The sequence below is a fragment of the Argiope bruennichi genome, chromosome 9, assembly GCF_947563725.1.
Source record: "Argiope bruennichi chromosome 9, qqArgBrue1.1, whole genome shotgun sequence".
Lineage (NCBI taxonomy): Eukaryota > Metazoa > Arthropoda > Arachnida > Araneae > Araneidae > Argiope > Argiope bruennichi.
The window spans coordinates 21,919,880-21,939,866 of NC_079159.1; the positions used below are offsets into that span (position 1 = coordinate 21,919,880).

At 28.9% G+C, this 19,987-nt stretch overlaps 1 protein-coding gene across 1 annotated transcript in view; it reads left to right on the plus strand.

The window, feature by feature from the left end:
- Positions 1-19,987, plus strand: part of LOC129984900 (synaptogenesis protein syg-2-like) — a 170,145-nt gene that overhangs the window by 53,048 nt on the left and 97,110 nt on the right. Inside the window, exon 3 of the mRNA XM_056094854.1 lies at positions 5,574-5,777. Coding sequence (XP_055950829.1) covers positions 5,574-5,777 — 204 coding nt within the window. The remainder of the gene's footprint in view (positions 1-5,573; positions 5,778-19,987) is intronic.

Sequence of the window (19,987 nt, forward strand, 5' to 3'; positions counted from 1 at the left end):
CTTTGGTTTCAATCGGATTGAAGAAACACATCTAAAACACAAATTTGACTTTCGGACACTTTTAACCGTATGACAGTTAATTATCGCCAAGGATCACACGATGTATTCAATAAAAATGGCTAAAAACTAGCTAAAAATATTTTGCAATTGTTATACGCGAATGCGGTACAAGGCGTTCCCAGGGATATTATCTTTATTAGAAAGAATGCGAGAAAGTGTCGGGACGAGCACTTCAGCTAGTTTTTAATGTTACGCTAGTTAAAAAGTTAACTCCTTGACAACATTTCATCGCAAAACAACACAAAGAAGAGACTCAAAGGAAATCAAGTCTCAACGTATTCAGTCAATGAATAAATTCAACTGAAAGAATTTAACGAATTCAGTTTATATAATAATTGTTAATTAATATAATAAATAAATATTCACAAGAAAATATTTCCTGTGAATATTTATTTATTAAGAAAATATTTCCATGTTTAGATTTCAGTCTGGAACTAGACTTATCGACCACCAGATTTTCATAGCCACATTTCAACATCATATTTTCAAAAGATAAACAAAACATTATCCATTATTATATGGATTTTGAATAAATATACTTGAAATAGTTATATATGTGATTAATTAAAATTATTTGTTGTTGGATTATTTCGTTATTGTTATCAATATATCATTCAATGACATAAATTTTAAAACATTAGAAAATTTGTCAATTATGTAAAATCCAATGCAATAAAAACATTCATTTTATATCCTGCTTCTCTTTCAAGCAGTATTTGCTTTTATAATAAATATTCATATCTTCTATTTCAATTTAATAATCCCCTCTCTGGTTTATGTTAGTTTTTATATGTGTTCTACTAAATCTATAAAGACTGATATTATTTTTTGAAGTTTATTTCACTGTATCAAAAATAACATTATCCAAGTAATTTGCTTCAAAAAACATTTGAATTTATCTGTATACAGTTAAATATATATAAGAAACAAAAGAAACCAAGATAAATATCATTTTTTAAATAATGCAAATCAACAAGATACAAAATTCCAAATAAATGTGTCATGAAGATAACTTGGAACAATCAAATACTTTAACGTATTAAATTGAACAGAGAATAAATATTTTATTATTATTATTATTTTGGAACTAAAACCATTTATCATCAGAGATCAAAACAAGATATTTATCTACAGAAATTGTGTTTAATATATTCGTTTATCTTGATCTATAAGTACTTACAATGTTTATAAAAGAGAAATCTCCTTAGAATTTTATTTCCTTTTAAACTTCAAAATCACGTATTTCTTTAAAATGCTACTCTTTTTTTCATGGTTGAACAATTTTATACACAAAATATACTAGTAAGAAAAAGCTTCAGCTTAAAATAACACGTTAAATTGTAGATTCTGCTGAAGAAATAGGCTTTCCAAGATTGTTTACTATCGAAATTATTATTTTATTTACTTTAAAAAAGCGAACACTTAAGGTTTAAGTCAATGTAATGAAAAATAAAATTGCAAAGGAAAAGATAAATAACTCAGCAACAAAAGCAACTTTCCAATAAATCTTTCCAATTGCAATTCTGAAAATAAATTGGATCCGTCTTTCCTGTGAAATAATGTTCGAAAGTAAAGTCTCGAAACAAACTGAGCATATATCCGAAAGAGTTCTTTGAAAAAAAACAGCAGACATTCTTTAGAATTTTTAGAAGGATATTCAAGCTTTGTCTTAAATAATCCCAAGGGTAAAAGAGTACACAAAGTTTTTTTTAAAGATCCAAAGAATTTCATAATTAAAGATTTTTATAATTTTCAATCTTTAGATTGTAATAAAAATTTTCTAATAGAATATCAGTTGGAGTGATTTCTGAGAAATAAGGTAAACACTTTTGTATTTTTATTATATATGAGAAAAAAAAATGTTGTCAAATGGAATAATTGTACAACGCAATTTGAAACAATGCTTTTTCTTATGATATGTATTTAATTAGAAACTTTGAAGATATTTTTATCATTTCTTTTACTATTAGATAGATTCTTAGATAGGATTTGAAAAGAAATTGAAAATCATTATATATTAAAAAGCGCACGATACAACTTCCTTTCGTATTTTTAAAAAAATAAATATTAATCCATGGTCTTATATGTGGGACTTATTAATTAAATGTGTTGTTGGTGATATATTTTAGGGGGTTTAAAGATTTTTGATGAGCTTTGGTTAAGAGTTCATAGAATATTTTTAATTATATTTCCTTTTCTTACAAGAGATAAATGCTTATTGCTTATTTTTTTTTCTAAGAATTAATAATCTAAGCTGAATCTTTATGAAAATAAGTTGTCCCTTTGCATCCCATTGTGAAATTTAAAATCTTGAAAGGTTTGTTGATAAAAAGAATGTTTTTCCTGATATATCTTGTGTAAGAGAAACTAAAAACTGATTAAAATAAAATTTCAAATAGGAAATATTGCTTTTGTTGAAGATTTCAGAAAATGTTTTTATCGCATACTAATTGTTTCAGATATCATCGTGTGTGTGTGTGTGTGTAAGATGAAAGCAATTCTTGCTGCTGTAAAACAGCGTTTTTTTACCACGTAAAAAATCGCAGAACAGGATGTTAAGAAACACAGCCCAGGTATTTATTTACAAAATACCTTGGAAGAAACCAATAACGCTCTCATATAGTAAATTATATTTGAAAACTATAGTAACGCTCACGTATTAAACAGCCATCTCAACAAACATAATTCTAGAGAGAGAATTGTATCCTTATCTTAACCGTCTCGCCTCACAGTCTCCTGGCAAAACGCGATATCACATGGAATTTTCCATAAGAATTCCCTGGTCTCGGTTTTAAATATAGATCGGGCTATAATTCTTCAATTTTCCAGAGTCTTCATTTTTGTTGCCATATTTGCCAAACGGTTGCTAAATTTGATACAAAGATCAGAACTGTCATTGCCATTTCGTAACCAAATTCTGTAAAAAGTAACTAAAAATTACCAAACTTAAGGATTTATTGAATTACTCTGAACTTAATTTATTTTTAATATTAAATACATCCGGCATTGATTTATTTTTATATTTATTTCCCACAATATTAATGATAAATTACTTATAACGTGAAAAAAATCGAAGATTTAAAACTGTATTGGCTTTTGAAAATTTTGAAAATCCACGCAATTACTTAAAAATCATTAATTAGTAATTAAGTAAATTACTTAAAATTTTACTTAATTACTCTTAAGAAAATTACAGCGATTGGTTTATTTTGGATTTAAATCTTTATTATAATTCTTTTTTAGGTCCATTGTAAACAATTCTTAGCATTCTTCAACATATGTCCTATAATGTCACAAGATGCTCACTTATCTTCCTTAAAAAGTGAGGGAGATGTTTACTGAAGAGGGAGATGTATAAAAACGATTCGAGATTTCATAAATGCTAACAATCATGTGAGGAAATTCATATTCATAATTTTGACCAGAACTTGGTAAACTAAACTGAATATTTAGATAAATTTGTTATAAAGATACATCTTTTTTATCGAAGCAGTATGTGCAAATGATTCCAAAATTTTCACACTGTGTTGCTGTTAACTTTTATATTTCAAGATGCCTTGACTTCATTGTCTGCAATTTCTTTCATGCTAACACTGGTCCTATCAGCCAATATCCAGCCAAAGACGATATACTCATTGGGAAATGTTTTTAATGACTAATTTACCAAGTTGACTTTTATAAAATATTCCCTATTTATTACCGCAAATCTGTCTCACATTCTAAATGCACTACCTAAAAAGTCTGATGTATAAGATATAATAGGCTAATCTAATAGTAATTCTTACAAACATGTTAACATCACTACTGACTTGTATTATTACAAATAAACATAAAACGTTTCAGTAATACATTTTACTATGATTTATTTCAATCTATAGATAAGCTATAATTCGATCTAGATAATTTTTGGTACATTCTGGAATACCTCTGGGATATGTATTTTTTTAAAAATTAATGTTAGCAAACTTCTGGAATATGCAGTTCCAATATACAAAATGGAATATGAATTTTATAAATTAATTGAAAACTCTCTTTGAAAAAGTAAGTACCAATGATAAATTTTTGAAATATAAACATATCATAAAACCAAAGACAGTCGCAAACCCCAAAACAATCTCAATTACTCTCTAATAAAGATGTTAGCTCAAAAAACGAATTTGGTTGGTACTGGCGTACAATAGTTAAGAAATATTAATGTTTAGCTTGAATTTGGCATTTTTACTGAATCTATCGTACATATCTGGCGAATATTCTGGTGCCTAAACCCTGACATGTGGTTAATAGTATCCGAAAATCGATACTATTAACCGCATGTCATATGTATGTACTATTAACCGCATGCCATATATATGATGTCCGTATGTATTTGTGCTTTATACTCTGTTTTCTTCAAGAATGAAACAAAAATTTGACACAAGAATACAAATGTAGTGTCAAAATTCCATATGAAATTTAATACATTTAATTCGTTGCATCTACATGTTACATGTTGTGTTATCACGATTACATGTGTGTTATTATGTGTTATCATGTTATTACATGTGTGTAAACATGTTGTGTTATCACGATTACATGTTTCTGAAAGTACAGACCGATAGACATTCAAATCCTCATCGAATCCTCATCGACTTCAACTTTGATATGTGTTTACACTATAGATATTAAATATGCCTACCGAATTTTATTCAACTTGTTCTTTTTTATTGTAGTATCATAATTTATATTTTTACAGCCAGGCAGACAAACTTCCTCTGAAGATATCATGCTCAAAATTACTTAGATATCTACACATTTGGTGCAAAGGCCGTATATGAAATTTATTCCGTTGGCTTAAAACTCTTTTGAGTTAATTTCGTCGCCGGCATCCTGGCATAGGGGTAGCGTGATCATGAGGACCCCGGGTTCGAGTCCCGGTTCGATCATGGTTGTTCTTAATCTGTGTTCTATCTGTGAGGTGTGTGAATGTGCCTCCCTGTAAAATGGGGTGGTGCAAGCGAATGTGTGTGTTTCATCTTCGTATGAGCTGGAAATCAGACCTCGGCCCTTGGGTCCTCAGGGGTCTTTACCCTCAGCACCCCTCTCCCCGTATACTGCACCCCATTTCCGTGGTAACGCGGACACGACATCATCGTCATCAACTAATTTTGTCACAGATAAACTGACAAAAAATTTCACAAAAAATGTGTTTTTCGAATTCAGGGAAATCTAAAACGTGTAGATTAGTCAAAATCTCACTTTGAATTTTTTTTTTTTTTTTTTATTTTTTTTTTGACGATCGTAGTATTTTTTCTATACTGAACATGTGGGAATAAAAAAGCAAATCAATAAGAAATTATTTGCTTTAAAAATCTCACAGTTCTTTATACAAGCAAAATAGTAACATCTCTAATATATAATTTGCACAGTATTTCGGTCGCATTTCTCACGCTGATAAGTTTCAAATCATAGACACATAACATAAACAACTCAATCTGAAAAATAAGATATAAATATATTTATCATTTATTTTGCAGGCAAACCTACACCGTCTCTCGTCTGGTGGCGCAGTCGGAGAGTTGTCGATGACAGCTACGAAGTATTGGAGCAAGGGATTACAAGAAACGAGCTTTTTATCGAAAAACTACAGCGACGAGATCTAATGGCCACTCTCACTTGTCAGACAACCAACAACAAAATATCGCCGCCCTTAGAAGCATCTGTGACTCTGGATATCCACTGTGAGTGAATCTCATTTGTGTCTCAACATTTGAGTTTACATATTCGAAACAATTCATCTTACGAATCAAAATAATACATTTTTTTTTCTGTAAGTTTGATATTTAATGGTAGAAATGGTATAGTTTTTTTTTGTCTTTATACTTTATTATAAAACATGAAACGTTTAATTCAGGCCTTATTTAGCTTTATTTATAGTGCTTTATGACTATTAACAATAAAAGTAAAGTTCTCTACATGTAAGCGCTCTATAGAATAACAATTTGACCTACAGCTTCTTCTTTGTATAAATATGCTTTATAGGATGGATATGATGGGCATTTGTTGGATGCGTATCTATCTATAATAGCGAACTTTTGAAATTTTTATTTCATCATGATTCATTAATTATTATTCGAAGTTTTGAAATTTCCGTTGATGAATTATGTGAATGTTATACAAAAGAAGACATTAATTTTTTATGATCCATTTTAATTTTTCAATCATAATTTTTTTTTTTTTTTTTGAAAATTCTATTTTAAAGATTTTTTCAAACGGAGAAGGAGCTACAAGTAAAGCTTTTGATGTATTTCTCAGAATTAGAAGATGGGACTCAATAATTTGATATGGAATTAATTAGGCCATTGGTAGTATTTACTCCCATGAAATAAAATTGGTGAAATCTATATAGTGACTATAACTGGAAAACGGCTCTTCGCAAATTATTTTTTAAAATATAAATAGCATGCTAACCAGAACACTTCAGCCTAGTTTTTGCTGAAGTGTGCTTAAACCACGTTTCTATGTTGAATAAACATTATTTCCTATTATCCAACCTGTTGGATTTCTTTCACCTTACATGTAACGGAAGATTTCCATAACAATGTATTTACTAAATTTTCTTCTACTTACTGTTTTAATGACATGAAGTTTTGAAGTCACTGCCAGGGTAATGCCGACTATGGATTCACTTTACATCGTTTCTCTTAAAATTAGAGGGAAATGTTTGAGAAATTCACTCACATATTCTGCTAAACTGGAATAAACACTGATAGTAAAAATACTTGTTGTTTGATCGATGGATCGATTTCTGCTCAAATTTATTTTGCAATTGTTGCAAGTCTTTTAAATGTATTCAGCTTGGTTTTAATTGTAAGTCTGACTTATTGAGTTTCTTACTGAATCTTTGATGTCGGAGTTCTTATTTGATCACAGACTCATGATATTTCTATAGATGGAAGCGTTTAGAAGCATTAACAATACGCTAATTTTCTAATATATTATTTTAACTTTTACAATATATTTTCTTAAATAAAGTAACTTTTTTTCGACTACATTTTTAACTCATTTCGAAAAAAGCGATATAACAATTCATCTCAAACTGTGGTACATATTTTTTTCTTAATATACCTTTCATTATGTTTTGTAATGAAATTTTTATTCGAAATGTTCAAATGACTTTTTAAAATGAATTCAAAACGGTATCAGTGCTGGAAATACTTTTATTATTATTAAAACCCAACATATGGGACATGATTAAAATAAAAATATAATACATAAATCTTGTCTTCTTAACATTTAGAATTATTTACTTTTAATCGGAAAATACTTTCATGTTGATATATATTTTCAATTCTTATTGATGTGGTAAAAAATGTAAAAAAGTTTAATAACCTCTGTACTAGATTAATATGTACCTGGTATGTATGTATATTTATCCTATATTTTATACCTTACAGAATGTAATATCTTTTTTTTCGCAGTTTCTTTATTTCTTAATTTCCTATTTTTTTATAAAATGTAAGAAGAAACGAAGCGTTAGATAATTAAATCATAGAACTTAAGACTTTCTAAATTAATAAAAACTTTGCAGACGAAAAAAAAAATCACTTGGGGAAAAAAGTAAATTAATCTTTAATGAAGGTGAGATAAAATGTAACATTTTAGGTAACTGCAAATTAAATTTAGTAATGAAGATATTTTGTAAATATTTGTGGATAAAAGTGATTCATTAATTTTGGGAAAAAAGCATTGGAATAGATATATCCAACGAAAATTTGGTAAAGCAAAATATTTCAAACACCGTTTTATAAGTAATATTTGGAGGACGTTTTACAAATATCTGCGGATATCTAATGATTTATTATCTTTGGACAAGACGTGTTGCAAAAATATATTTTGGCAAACTTTTCCAGCCATGATGTTTTGATAAAACCATTTAAAGCCGGGCTCATTAATGAATTACCTCACTCATTTTAAACTAATTCAGAGATATGAATCAATGTGTTCTGCTTCTATAATTAACCTGCTTAATTACATTTTGTGAAATACATGAAGTTAATAGATTTGCCAAATGAATCGATTATTCCTAATATTTCATAATTGCCAAATAATTCAAAACCAATTTATATTAGTTTCTTATACTTGATTGATTAATGTTTCACTTGGTGCAGGTGCTTACTAAATGCTGTATATATTTACCGTCGTTAAATTATACGTTTATTGCAGGAACTCAACAAATTAAAATATGCACGGAATTCTTGCAATAGAAACGTATAATATGCGACATTATCACGGGATATTTCATCTGTAGAAACGTGTATACATGGTATTTCTGATTATTACGCATTTTCAAAGATGGCTTTGAGCATTCAAACAATTATTTTTCATTCTGCGTCTTCGAAGATTATAAATGTCTCTCATGTCAAATACACTGCAATTAAACTAAAACAATATGCAGAGCTTATTGGAAGTTTCTTATTTCATGAAACACAGGCAGATACCATTTTGAATTTCAAGAACTCTTTGGCATATTCACTCCAACTGGGGTCCACCTAATGATGGAATCTACCGGTATGATGTTTGGTTCTCGTCACTCTGGTGGGTACAGAAAAAGGTGCGCTCGCATCAGAGGTTCAAATCGATGACGGGAAGTACTTCCCAAGGGAAATGTTGTACCGTGGCTACCGGCCCTAAGGACCATGGTCGGCCCTTAAGACTATCAACCACAGTTTCCACCAATGTTGCTGTAGTGGCGGACCGGTCATTCAAATATTTTCGTATGTCCTAAGGCCGGTCGGAGTAACAGGTTATAGAATTTAGGTCTGCTGCATTCAGACAAGAAAATTTTCACCTATGACAATACTTCAGTGGCATACTTGGGATGATGACGATACTTCGGTTGTATACTTGGGATGATGGCAATATTCCGGATGCATACTTGGGATGATGAAAATATTTCGGATGCATACTCGGGATGCTGAAAATACTTCAGCGGATGGATTATTAGGGAAAATAGAGTCCCGTTTAAAATATCCACATACTGATGCTTTACTTACAGTCATAGTTTACTGGGAAATGTAGAGGTCGATGGTTCGAGGGTAGAGGTCGAGTAAGATTATTCATCCTTTAGAACTGCCAATATGAAAACCATCTTCTAAGAATATTCTAAATCAAAATTTAACCAAAATGAGTTGCAGAGCATCTCTGAATATATCTCTGACCTGAATACCATAGCATGATTCTTAATTAATGTATTGAAGTTGAAAGAAGAGAAATATATATGGCATCATATTATATTTATATGACTTTTTACATGTCAGAAATTGACTAAAAAGAATGAGGCGCTATTAAAATAATTAACTTTGTTAATTTTAAAACTTATTACATCGATATATGTTATTTTGAGTACGACTATACTTTCTCCGGTATTGCTAAATACGAAAGCCACCTAGATGGAACAATATGAACTAAAAAGAGCCGGCGTCCTGGCACAGGGGTAGCGCATCTTCCCCGTAATCGGGGCGTCCCGGGTTCGATACCCGGTTTGGGCATGGTTGTTCTTTCTGTTCTATGTGTGAATGTGCTCTCCTGTAAAAAGGGGTTGTGCAAGCAAATGAGTGATGCGCGAGTCGTCAAGTCGTACTCTTGGCCCAAGTTGGCTGTACGATAAAAACAAGTGGCGCTCCCCCTTAGGCTTAAATCGGCTGTCTTTGAACAGCGGGCTTGTCCGTGGTAAGTGCCATAAGAAACAACAGCAAATCAAAAAGAGAAATATATGTTTTATAAATCTCTGAATGTAACTCAAATTACACTGAATGCTATATCATGTTTCTTATTTTGTCATTACTTAAAGTTGAAAGAAGAGAAAATTTTTGAATTGCCATCATATTATACTTATTTTATTTTTACAACGTATCAAAAGTTAACCAAAACAGCAGGAAATACTTCTAAAAGAATTATGTTTGTTCATTTTAAAACCTATCTAACCTTAGTCCTATTATGTAAAAGGTGAAACACTGATGAAAATATGTTTCGACACTGAAATATTTGTTGAAATATATTACTATATAGTATGGATAGTTTTAACACCGATCTTTCACATTAATTCCTAAAATACATTTCCATTTTGTGCATTGGACCGCATCTTACACCAAGGAACTTTTTCTTGAATAATCTATGCTTTAAATTAAATGTATCTGTTCAAGATTCAAAATTGACATTATTATTAAAATTACTTAAGGAGTTTAACAAATAAATTGACTTAAATATAATCTACATTCTTTTAGTTTGTTTACGTTGCTACTTTGTTTGAGATTTTATGGAACAAGTATTAAATATGAGCTTGTTGCTTCAAATTAAAAGTGGTACAATGAAGGTATTTATAAGAAATAAAAGTTGTTAAGATTTTTGAATGCTTAAAATGCAAATTTACACGATATCTAAAAGTTTTAAATAGTAATAAGAAATGTTAAAAAAAATTTAATGTTAAATGTTAAAAAAAAAATTGTTTTAAAATTTCAAGGATAAAGAATTGTGAATGCCAATTGGAAAGTATTCATGGTTTGAATAATGTATAATCATTTTTGTTTCTTAGAAACATTTATTATTACATATAATTTGTTTTAAAATTAAGGTGTGCATTATTATTTTGAAGAGAATTTTATTAAGTTTGTAATACTTATTAAAAGTCCCTTTTGTGAAGTTCTTCATTAAAAGGCAAGTATTTAATTTAATTTGCAATATTATTTTTCACATAGGAATATTGGAAAATATTATTAACACAAGCAAATAATTAATTATTTATGATAAGTTGAAGATTTTCAGTCTTTATTAATGTGGATTCAAATGGAATCTTCGAATGCACAGTATTTTTCTTGGCTTATTAGATTAATTTGGACAGCCTCTAATGTCTTCTTCTGCTTGTAATTAAAAATTTCGAATGTAGCTACTCCCTTGAAATCCCTTTATGTAAACAAATTTCCCAGAATTTAACTAAATGAAATAAATAGGACAAAATTCACTGCTATAACATGTTCCTAAAACTTTTTAAAAATATCTAGCATGATAAGGAGGTTTTGTTATGTCCTGTCTTTACTCTCATTTTAAAGCTAATGTCATTATTTCATATTTACCTAGACTTCATAAGCTCATTTCCAAATTATAATAGAGTAATTATTTCTAGCTCTTCGTAGTATTTTGTGAACTAAATTCTTTGTTTCTTAATATAATTATCACCCCATATACTTTTTCAAACGTATTATTATACCGAATTAGATTTACGAAGTGGATGTGAGTTATTAAGCAAGGACGTAGTTTTATTACTTAGAGAGAAGTTTCAAATTAAATTATCAGGGAAGTAAATTAAATTAGAACGAAACTGAAGATATTTGTTAAACTCAGCTCTTCGAATTTAGTATTAGAAAGAGAAATATACGTGTATATAGCTTGTTTACAAGGCTAAATTAGCATATGTAGCTGTTATATGGATTAACTTTTCACGAGACGAAATTAGTTCTGTCAGTAATTTTAATAGAAACATTATAGAATAAAATGCATTTAATTATGTTTTAATGGAGGAATTAAAGAAGAAAAAGGAGAGTTTAAAGCGCAAATGAAAATAAAATCAGCAAAAAGTCTGAACTATTATCAATGATTTTGGCTATTCTCTGATCATATTCCAAAACTAATTAATTTACTATAGAATTTAAAGACGAACCAATACTTTGAAGGGGAAATTTTTAAACTATCATGTAAAAGCTCCTGCCATTTTAGCTCCATAAAGATGAAGGAGAATTTTAGTGAATTTTATTTTTAAATAAAAACAAGCTATTTGTAATTATATTATTTAATAACAGTGATATAAATTTTGTTTGAACGTCCCTGCTGATTGCTTACTTTAGTAAAAAGAAAAATAGTAATGGTAAAAGTGTACTAAAATTTTTTTAAATAAAGAAACAAAACTTAAATATATTTTATCAAGAAAGAAATATATTTATCTTGCATATATTATCTACTACTGCAGGCCTATACATAGAGAAATTACAAACAGCATCTTCAATCTGAAATACGAAATTTCTGCACATACATAAGACAATTTATTACTTAAACAACCTTTATAAAAAAATCTTCTCCCAAAAATAAATAATTGCAAGAAGACCCTTCCACTCAACCATCAACTCCATCCTTTATTTCTCTCTTTTAATTCCTCTTTTCTCTAGTATTGCAATGGATCAAATAAATGTGATATCGAAAAAAAAACCATTTTCTTGCCAGTTACTTCCAAAATTGGACAAATGTAATTTTTCTATATGTTCTACTTTAACATTAGTAAGCTTCTTCTTAGTATATACTAGATGTTATTTTATTCCTAAATGTTAAAATAAATTGTGTCATGTACGATATCAACTTAACATATTCTTCGAATTTTCATCTCTTGAAAATAATTGTTCTTTTAGCGCTTTTTTAGGGGAAAAAAGGAATGATATTTCACATCATGAAATTCATAGTCTGTATTGTTCTATATGGAATAAATATAACGGATCATAATGGGACCTTCTACTGATTATTTGCTGCTTTAATCATGCTCAAATGCTCAGATAGTTTTCTGGATCTGTTACTCGTTGTCCATCCGAGATCTGAAGTCCATAGTTTGCACTGTTTTAGATTTAATGAATACAGCTAATTAGAACGGAATGTTCTACTGACTGATATGTTGGTTTAACCCTCTCCATATATTCACGTAGTTTAGTGGATCTGTTAGACATAGTCCATCCTGTGTTCTGAAGTTTACAGTCTACACTGTTCTACATGTAATAATAGAATGGATTAGAATGAAGTTTATTTCTGACTGCCGTGATACTTTAACCATCACCATATATTTAGTTAGTTTAATACATTTGTATTTGCCATCAAGAATAAAGTCATATAAATGTTGGATCGCAACATATTCCAGGGCGGCAACAACATTTTATATTATACCATAATTATACATTTAGTGATATTTGCATTTTTGGAACCTCTACAAAGTGACATTACAGGCTATTCCATTTGTGATAAATTACAATAGGTTTGACCTTTTCGTTATTTTTTTCTACTGCACAGTTGTATTGGAACATACTTTGTAATCAAGCAAAATGCTAGAAAAAATCATTATAAAAATGTGAAGAATAAAAATATTTTTTACCACTATTCAGAATTTAAAATTTTATTGTGATTACTATAGCATTATATATAAAATTCCTCAACTACTATTATGAAAATCTCATTCCTATAAGAGCTACATTCATAACAGTCGCACGTTTAATATCACAAGTGAACTCTCCTATTCAAAAGATCACATTATGCATCAAAAATTTAGGACAAAGGACAATTGTAAGGTCAAAAAAGTATCCATTTATTAACAATAAATTAAAAAAATTCCTTAAATGCAAATTCTATTCATATTCCCATCTATTTCTTAAATACAATTTCTATTACTTAAATGCATTTCTTATTCCTATTCCAATCTATTCCTTAAATGCATTTCTTATTCATATTCCGATCTATTCCTTAAATACAAATCCTATTCCTATCTATTCCTTAAATACAAATCCTCTTCCTATCTATTCCTTAAATACAAATCCTATTCTTATCTATTCCTTAAATACAAATACTATTCCTATCTCTTCCTTAAATACAATTCATGAGACACTTGAGTATGTTACATAGAGAATGCAAATTAGTTGTGACCTGCTAAAGGGGATCATTTTTCAGTTCAAAATGTTACTATCGAAGAAAAGACTGACATTTTTCTAAGATATTTCAGTTATCCTACTTCAGCCATTTCCAAAATAATTTAATTTGATTAACTCAAAAATTAGATCTGAACTTTTTTTATAACTTTTGATAAATCAAGTATTTTCCCGTAAATGCAGAATAACTGAAGAAAGTGGAAACCAGTCTTTAAAAAGTATGTTATTTCCATAGCATAAATAGCTTTGAATTCTTGCTTTTGAAATCTAAACTGAAATCATAATCCAACATCCTAACTACAAGATATTTTTGGACACAAATTATACATTTTCAGAGAAGTCTCTTAGTTTTAATAAGAAAAGTAAACAAAAATTTTGCCTTTCAGAAAATTCAGGTTCTCAAAATATTAACTTTTGCTTCCTTTCTACTTGAGCCCTGCAAAATTCTTTACTTTGATACACGAATTTATTCGTAAATATTGAATGCCAAAATAAATCTAAAGAAATCCGGTTCATAGTTTTACTTTGGTATTCAGAAAAGAAAAGAAAATGTATTTTTTTCTTTCTTTTTGCTTTTTTTACTACTATACAACCAGATTTAAGTCAATTAGCACAGCACTCAGTCGTTCAGAAAAATACCATTATATGATTTTAGCTGGAACTGCATTATTATTTTTTTTTTCTTTCAAAAACTTTCGACACACTGAGAATAATGCCTCTAAAACTTTATAAGAAACGATGCCAATAATTATCTGGAATGAAAACCAACCCACCTGGAAATGAAAGAAACGAGAAGAAAAGAAATCCTTTTCGTTGGATAAAAACCTAAGCATTGGGCAGTAATAAACCAAAAAAGAAGAAAGCAAAACAAGTTAGACTTTAACTCAAGTAACTTGAAAAGATCCATTCAATATAATATCTGAGGAGCAATGCGAGTTGAATCTGTTTCATTAAATAGAAAAAGAAGCTCTCTCCTGACAAGAGACAGCGTGAGTCCAAACATATCGGACAACTGTCAAAACCTGTATTAACTGAAATTTCAAATTAGGTTTCGGCTGACCTACATTCGAAGTGGACAGCGGCCAGATGTCATTTTCTCTGGTCTAATTATCCTCATTCCTGGATGTAGAGGTTTGAAGTGGGTAGAAGTTATTGTAGTTGCCGTATTGTATTTACTTTGGTAGAAGCATTCAAATATATTGGCTACAAAGCTGTTTGTATATTTTAAAGGATTACGAGGCCAGTTAGATACACCAAATTCACTATATTCAAAGAGAAGCAAAGAATCTTTTTGTGAGTCAAAATTTATGACGAAATGTAATGGAAATACGCCTTGGTGGTATGATTCTTTGATTGAGTGATATAGTTGAACTATTGGATAGGAAACAGTTTTAAAAATACCTTATTTTAATTCGCTTCATGTTAAAAATGCTTTTAAATAAGAATAAACAAAAATATAAATTAAAAAAAGACAAGATAAGTTTAGATGCAAAGAAAAAAATCACTGAATTGAAATATACCATCCAATCAAAATGTTAGGTAAATTTATCATAGTAGTCCGCATTGCATTTACGTTGGTAGTAGTATCCAAACACATTGGCTATAAAACAGTTTCTTTGCATTAAAGGATTATGAGAACAGTTAGATGCACCAAATAATTTTCAACATATTTAAAGAGAAGTAAGGAATCATTTGTGGGTCTGAATTTATGCAGGGATGTAATGGAGATTATACTTTGTAACGTGATTCTTTGATTGTATGGTATATTTGAACTTTTGTAAAAGAAACGATTTTAAAAACTACCTTCCGTTTAGTGCATTTAATGTTGAAAATGTTTTGAAAAAGAAAAAGACAAAAAATATTAATTAAAAGAGACAAAATAAGTTTAGATGAAAAGAAATGCCACCGAATCAAAAAGTTTGGTGAAGTTGTCATAGTAGTCAGCATTGCAGTTACATTAGTAGAAGTATCCAAATACATTGACTACAAAGCAATTTGCATATATTAAAAGATTAAGAGGGCAGTTACATACGCCAAATAATGTTCAACGTACACAAAGAGAACTAAAAAACGTTTTTTTTTGTCTCAATTAATGATGAGATGTTATGGAGACAAGCCTTGGCAGGATAATTCTTTGACTCTATGGTTTAGTTGAAGTCCTTTATAGGAAACGGTTTTAAAAACTATCCTTATCTTAGTGCACTTAATTTTAAAAATATTTTTAACTAAGAAAATTAAATATTATAAATTAAAATAGATAAATTAGTTTAGATGAAAAGAATCACTGAATCAAGAAGTTAGGATAAGTTATTCTATTGTATTTACTTTGGTAGAAAAATCCAAATACATTGGCTACAAAGCTGTTTGTATATATTAAAGGATTGTGAAGGCAGTTAGTTACATCGAATAATGTTCACTGTACACAAAGATAAATAAAAAAACGTTTTTTTGGTCTCAATTAATGATGAGATGTTATGGAGACAAGCCTTGGCAGGATAATTCTTTGACTCTATGGTTTAGTTGAAGTCCTTTATAGGAAACGGTTTTAAAAACTATCCTTATTTTAGTGCACTTAATTTTAAAAATATTTTTAACTAAGAAAGTTAAATAATATAAATTAAAATAGATAAATTAGTTTATATGAAAAGAAATATCACTAAATCAAGAAGTTCGGATAAGTTATTCTATTGTATTTACTTTGGTAGAAAAATCCAAATACATTGGCTACAAAGCTGTTTGTATATATTAAAGGATTGTGAAGGCAGTTAGTTACATCGAATAATGTTCACTGTACACAAAGATAAATAAAAAAACGTTTTTTTGGTCTCAATTAATGATGAGATGTTATGGAGACAAGCCTTGGCAGGATAATTCTTTGACTCTATGGTTTAGTTGAAGTCCTTTATAGGAAACGGTTTTAAAAACTATCCTTATTTTAGTGCACTTAATTTTAAAAATATTTTTAACTAAGAAAGTTAAATAATATAAATTAAAATAGATAAATTAGTTTATATGAAAAGAAATATCACTAAATCAAGAAGTTCGGATAAGTTATTCTATTGTATTTACATTGGTAGAAGTATCCAAATACATTGGCTACAAAGCTGTTTGTATATATTAAAGGATTGTGAAGGCAGTTAGTTACATCGAATAATGTTCACTAAATTTAAAGAGAACTAAAAAACCTGTTTTGTGGATCAGAATTTATGAAGAATTGTAATGGAAACAAGCCTTGGAGGGATGATTCTTTGATTGGATGGTAGAATTGAATTCTTGTATAGAAAACAGTTTAAAAAACTATCCTTATTTCAATGCCATTAATGTTAAAATGTTTTTAATACAAAAAAGAATAAGAAAAGTAAAATAAAAAAAGGACATAAAAATTATTGTATTTGTCCGAATAATTGTATTTACTTTGGTAGAAATACACAAATACATTGGCTACAAAGCAATTCGTATATATTAAAGGATTGTGAGGGCAGTTAGACATACCAAATAATGTTCAACTTACACAAAGCGAAGTAAACAATCTTTTTGTACGCCTGAATTTATGATGAGATATGATGGAAAAACCCTTGGTGGTATGATTCTTTGATTGGATGGTGTATTTGAACACTTGTACAGAAAACAGTTTTAAAAACTAGACTTATTTTTGTACACATAATGTTAAAAAATATTTTTAAATAAAAAAAGATATAAAAAAATTGAATAAGAAAATGCAAAGAAGTTCTATTAAAAAAGACATAAAAATTGAGATGAAAAGAATCATGAAACATGGATCGAATTGTTATTAATAAATTGGGATTGCAGTAGTTTTCAGAATAATTGGAACATTGAAATGAGGATGCCTTCTAACAAAGTTATTTTCAACATTAAAAAGTAATTATGCCGATGGGTTTCACCTTGTGGATCGGTTTCAATGTCAAATATACTCGTTGTTGTTGAAAAACATGCTTTAGAGGACATACTTCAGTTTAAAGAACATTGTAGATGGTGTGACCAATGTTAAGAACACTTCTAAAAACACGATAGATGATGATGGACAATGGTGAGGAGCTCTTTTAAAAATATTGTAAATGATGATGATCAGTGGTGAGACTTTGAAGAGCACTGGAGATAATAATGTTCAGCTATGTGGAGATTTAAAAAATTCTATAGATGGTAATATCTATTGGTGGGAGTGATCTTTTACTAGGATAGAGTTGACGGGAACAGTTATTCCAAACTATTTTGCATTTAATAAATGTGCATTTATTTTGCGCATGCGTAAACGCTACTAAAATAAAATTTGTTATAAAAATTTTCATTTCTCTAAGTCGGTTCGAAAAATGAAATTCTTATTATTACGTACTTAATAATCAGTTCGGGAGGGAAATTTGTAGAGTAAATTTAGTTATTATTTTGAGAATTTAATAGAATCGATCTCAAAATATAGTTCACAACATAAAATAAACAAAATAAAACATCGGCATAACGGATTTGAAAACGTGAGGACATAGTTTCATTTTTCATTTTTCGAATAGTCACCAATCACACAGCAGAAGTGTTTTGGAAGTTTACTTACACCCGTCGACACTCTCACTTTTTAAGGTGTATATACACATTTGAAACTTCGAAAATCGTTCTAAATATCGAATATTTTTTTATTGCTTAATAATGTTGTCTGATCCTTTAGCTTTCAAACGATGCCAAGATGTTGTCAATATTCGAAATATTTCTAGAGTTATAATTATTTTTCTTGAGGTGCTTTCATGAAAAACTCTAGTTACGGTGTTTTTAAAACTCATTTTAAGAAGAATGATATTTTTACACTATGTTGCTTCATTCAAACAATCATAACTCAACAAGAAATGAACGAAATGGAGTTATTTATATATCAAAATAATCTGTATGATATAGCGGATGTTTTGTGCCTCAATCAAAGCTATATGTATAGAAATAAATTTTTATAGCTATTTAAATGTTAAAATGACAGAAGAAATCTTGCCTTTTCTATTCATTGTTGATGAAAAAATTGTTTAAAAAAACTATATCTTTTTATACCTTGATTGAGGCAGACAACATGAAGACTAATATTAGGCATCATTTTCAACTAGAATTATGTGTATGTACAAATTAGAATTTAAGATATCATGTTTCAAAAAATAGGCTAATTAGCTCATTAAATATTATTTAATTAATTAATAATTAATGTAATATGATTTTTTCTCACTGAAATGAGTTTAAACATATATTAATGACCTACTGTGAGAAAACTGGATTTTTAAAGTTAAAATTTAAAAAAAAAATGTCAAGTGTGTACGTACACCTTAATTGACTGATATATTAGACTACTTTGAACTGTTCAGACCACGATGTATAATCACCTCTCCTTCTTTCAGAAGGAGAAAACCATGCAAAACACATTTTTGATTGAAAATACAAATGAATGCATACCATTTTTAAAGTTCTAATATTCAAGTAAAGATGTGTCTAAAACATTATGTTAAAGGTTGTAAATAACTACTCCATATAAAGTCTAAATTACTTGAAAATAATAGCAAACGAGGAAGGAAAAAAAATGGTTTTATTCATGAATCCAAGCTTTTGACAAGAATATAAGAATAGAAAATTATTCTTATAGAATATCCATTGAAAAAAAAAATAACTGAAGACATAATGTCTTGTGTCTTGATTTTATTAAGCAGAAAAAGAATATATCTAATGTGACAAAAAAACATTGGAAGCCCAAACATATCGGACAACTGTCAAAACCTGTATTAACTTAAATTTCAAATAACGTTAAGACTGGCCTAGATTCTGTGTGGGAAGTGACAGGATAGCCTTTCTTTCTTTGATTTTTCTTTTCTCTGGCTATACGGAGTTACAAAAATGGAAATTTATGCGCGTATTAGCAGTTAACATTCATAGGCTTGAAGGCTAAAAACGACTTTGAAGACTATTTTATTACTCAAAACTATCTTAATGTATTTCATACTTAAATATAAAAATCAAGTAAATTGCATGTGGCTTTCATTAGAATTAGAGTTATGATTAATATTTTTTTTATTTGAAATAAAGGAAGGGGTTATTTGTTTTTCCAATCAATTACAATATACCCCAAAAGCAGTAAAATAAGTCATATATATTTACCATAGATGATGCATTTTAATGATTGCCTGGTTTACATATGCATTTAGATGATATTCAAATTAAATTTGCAATATAATAATAAGGCGATC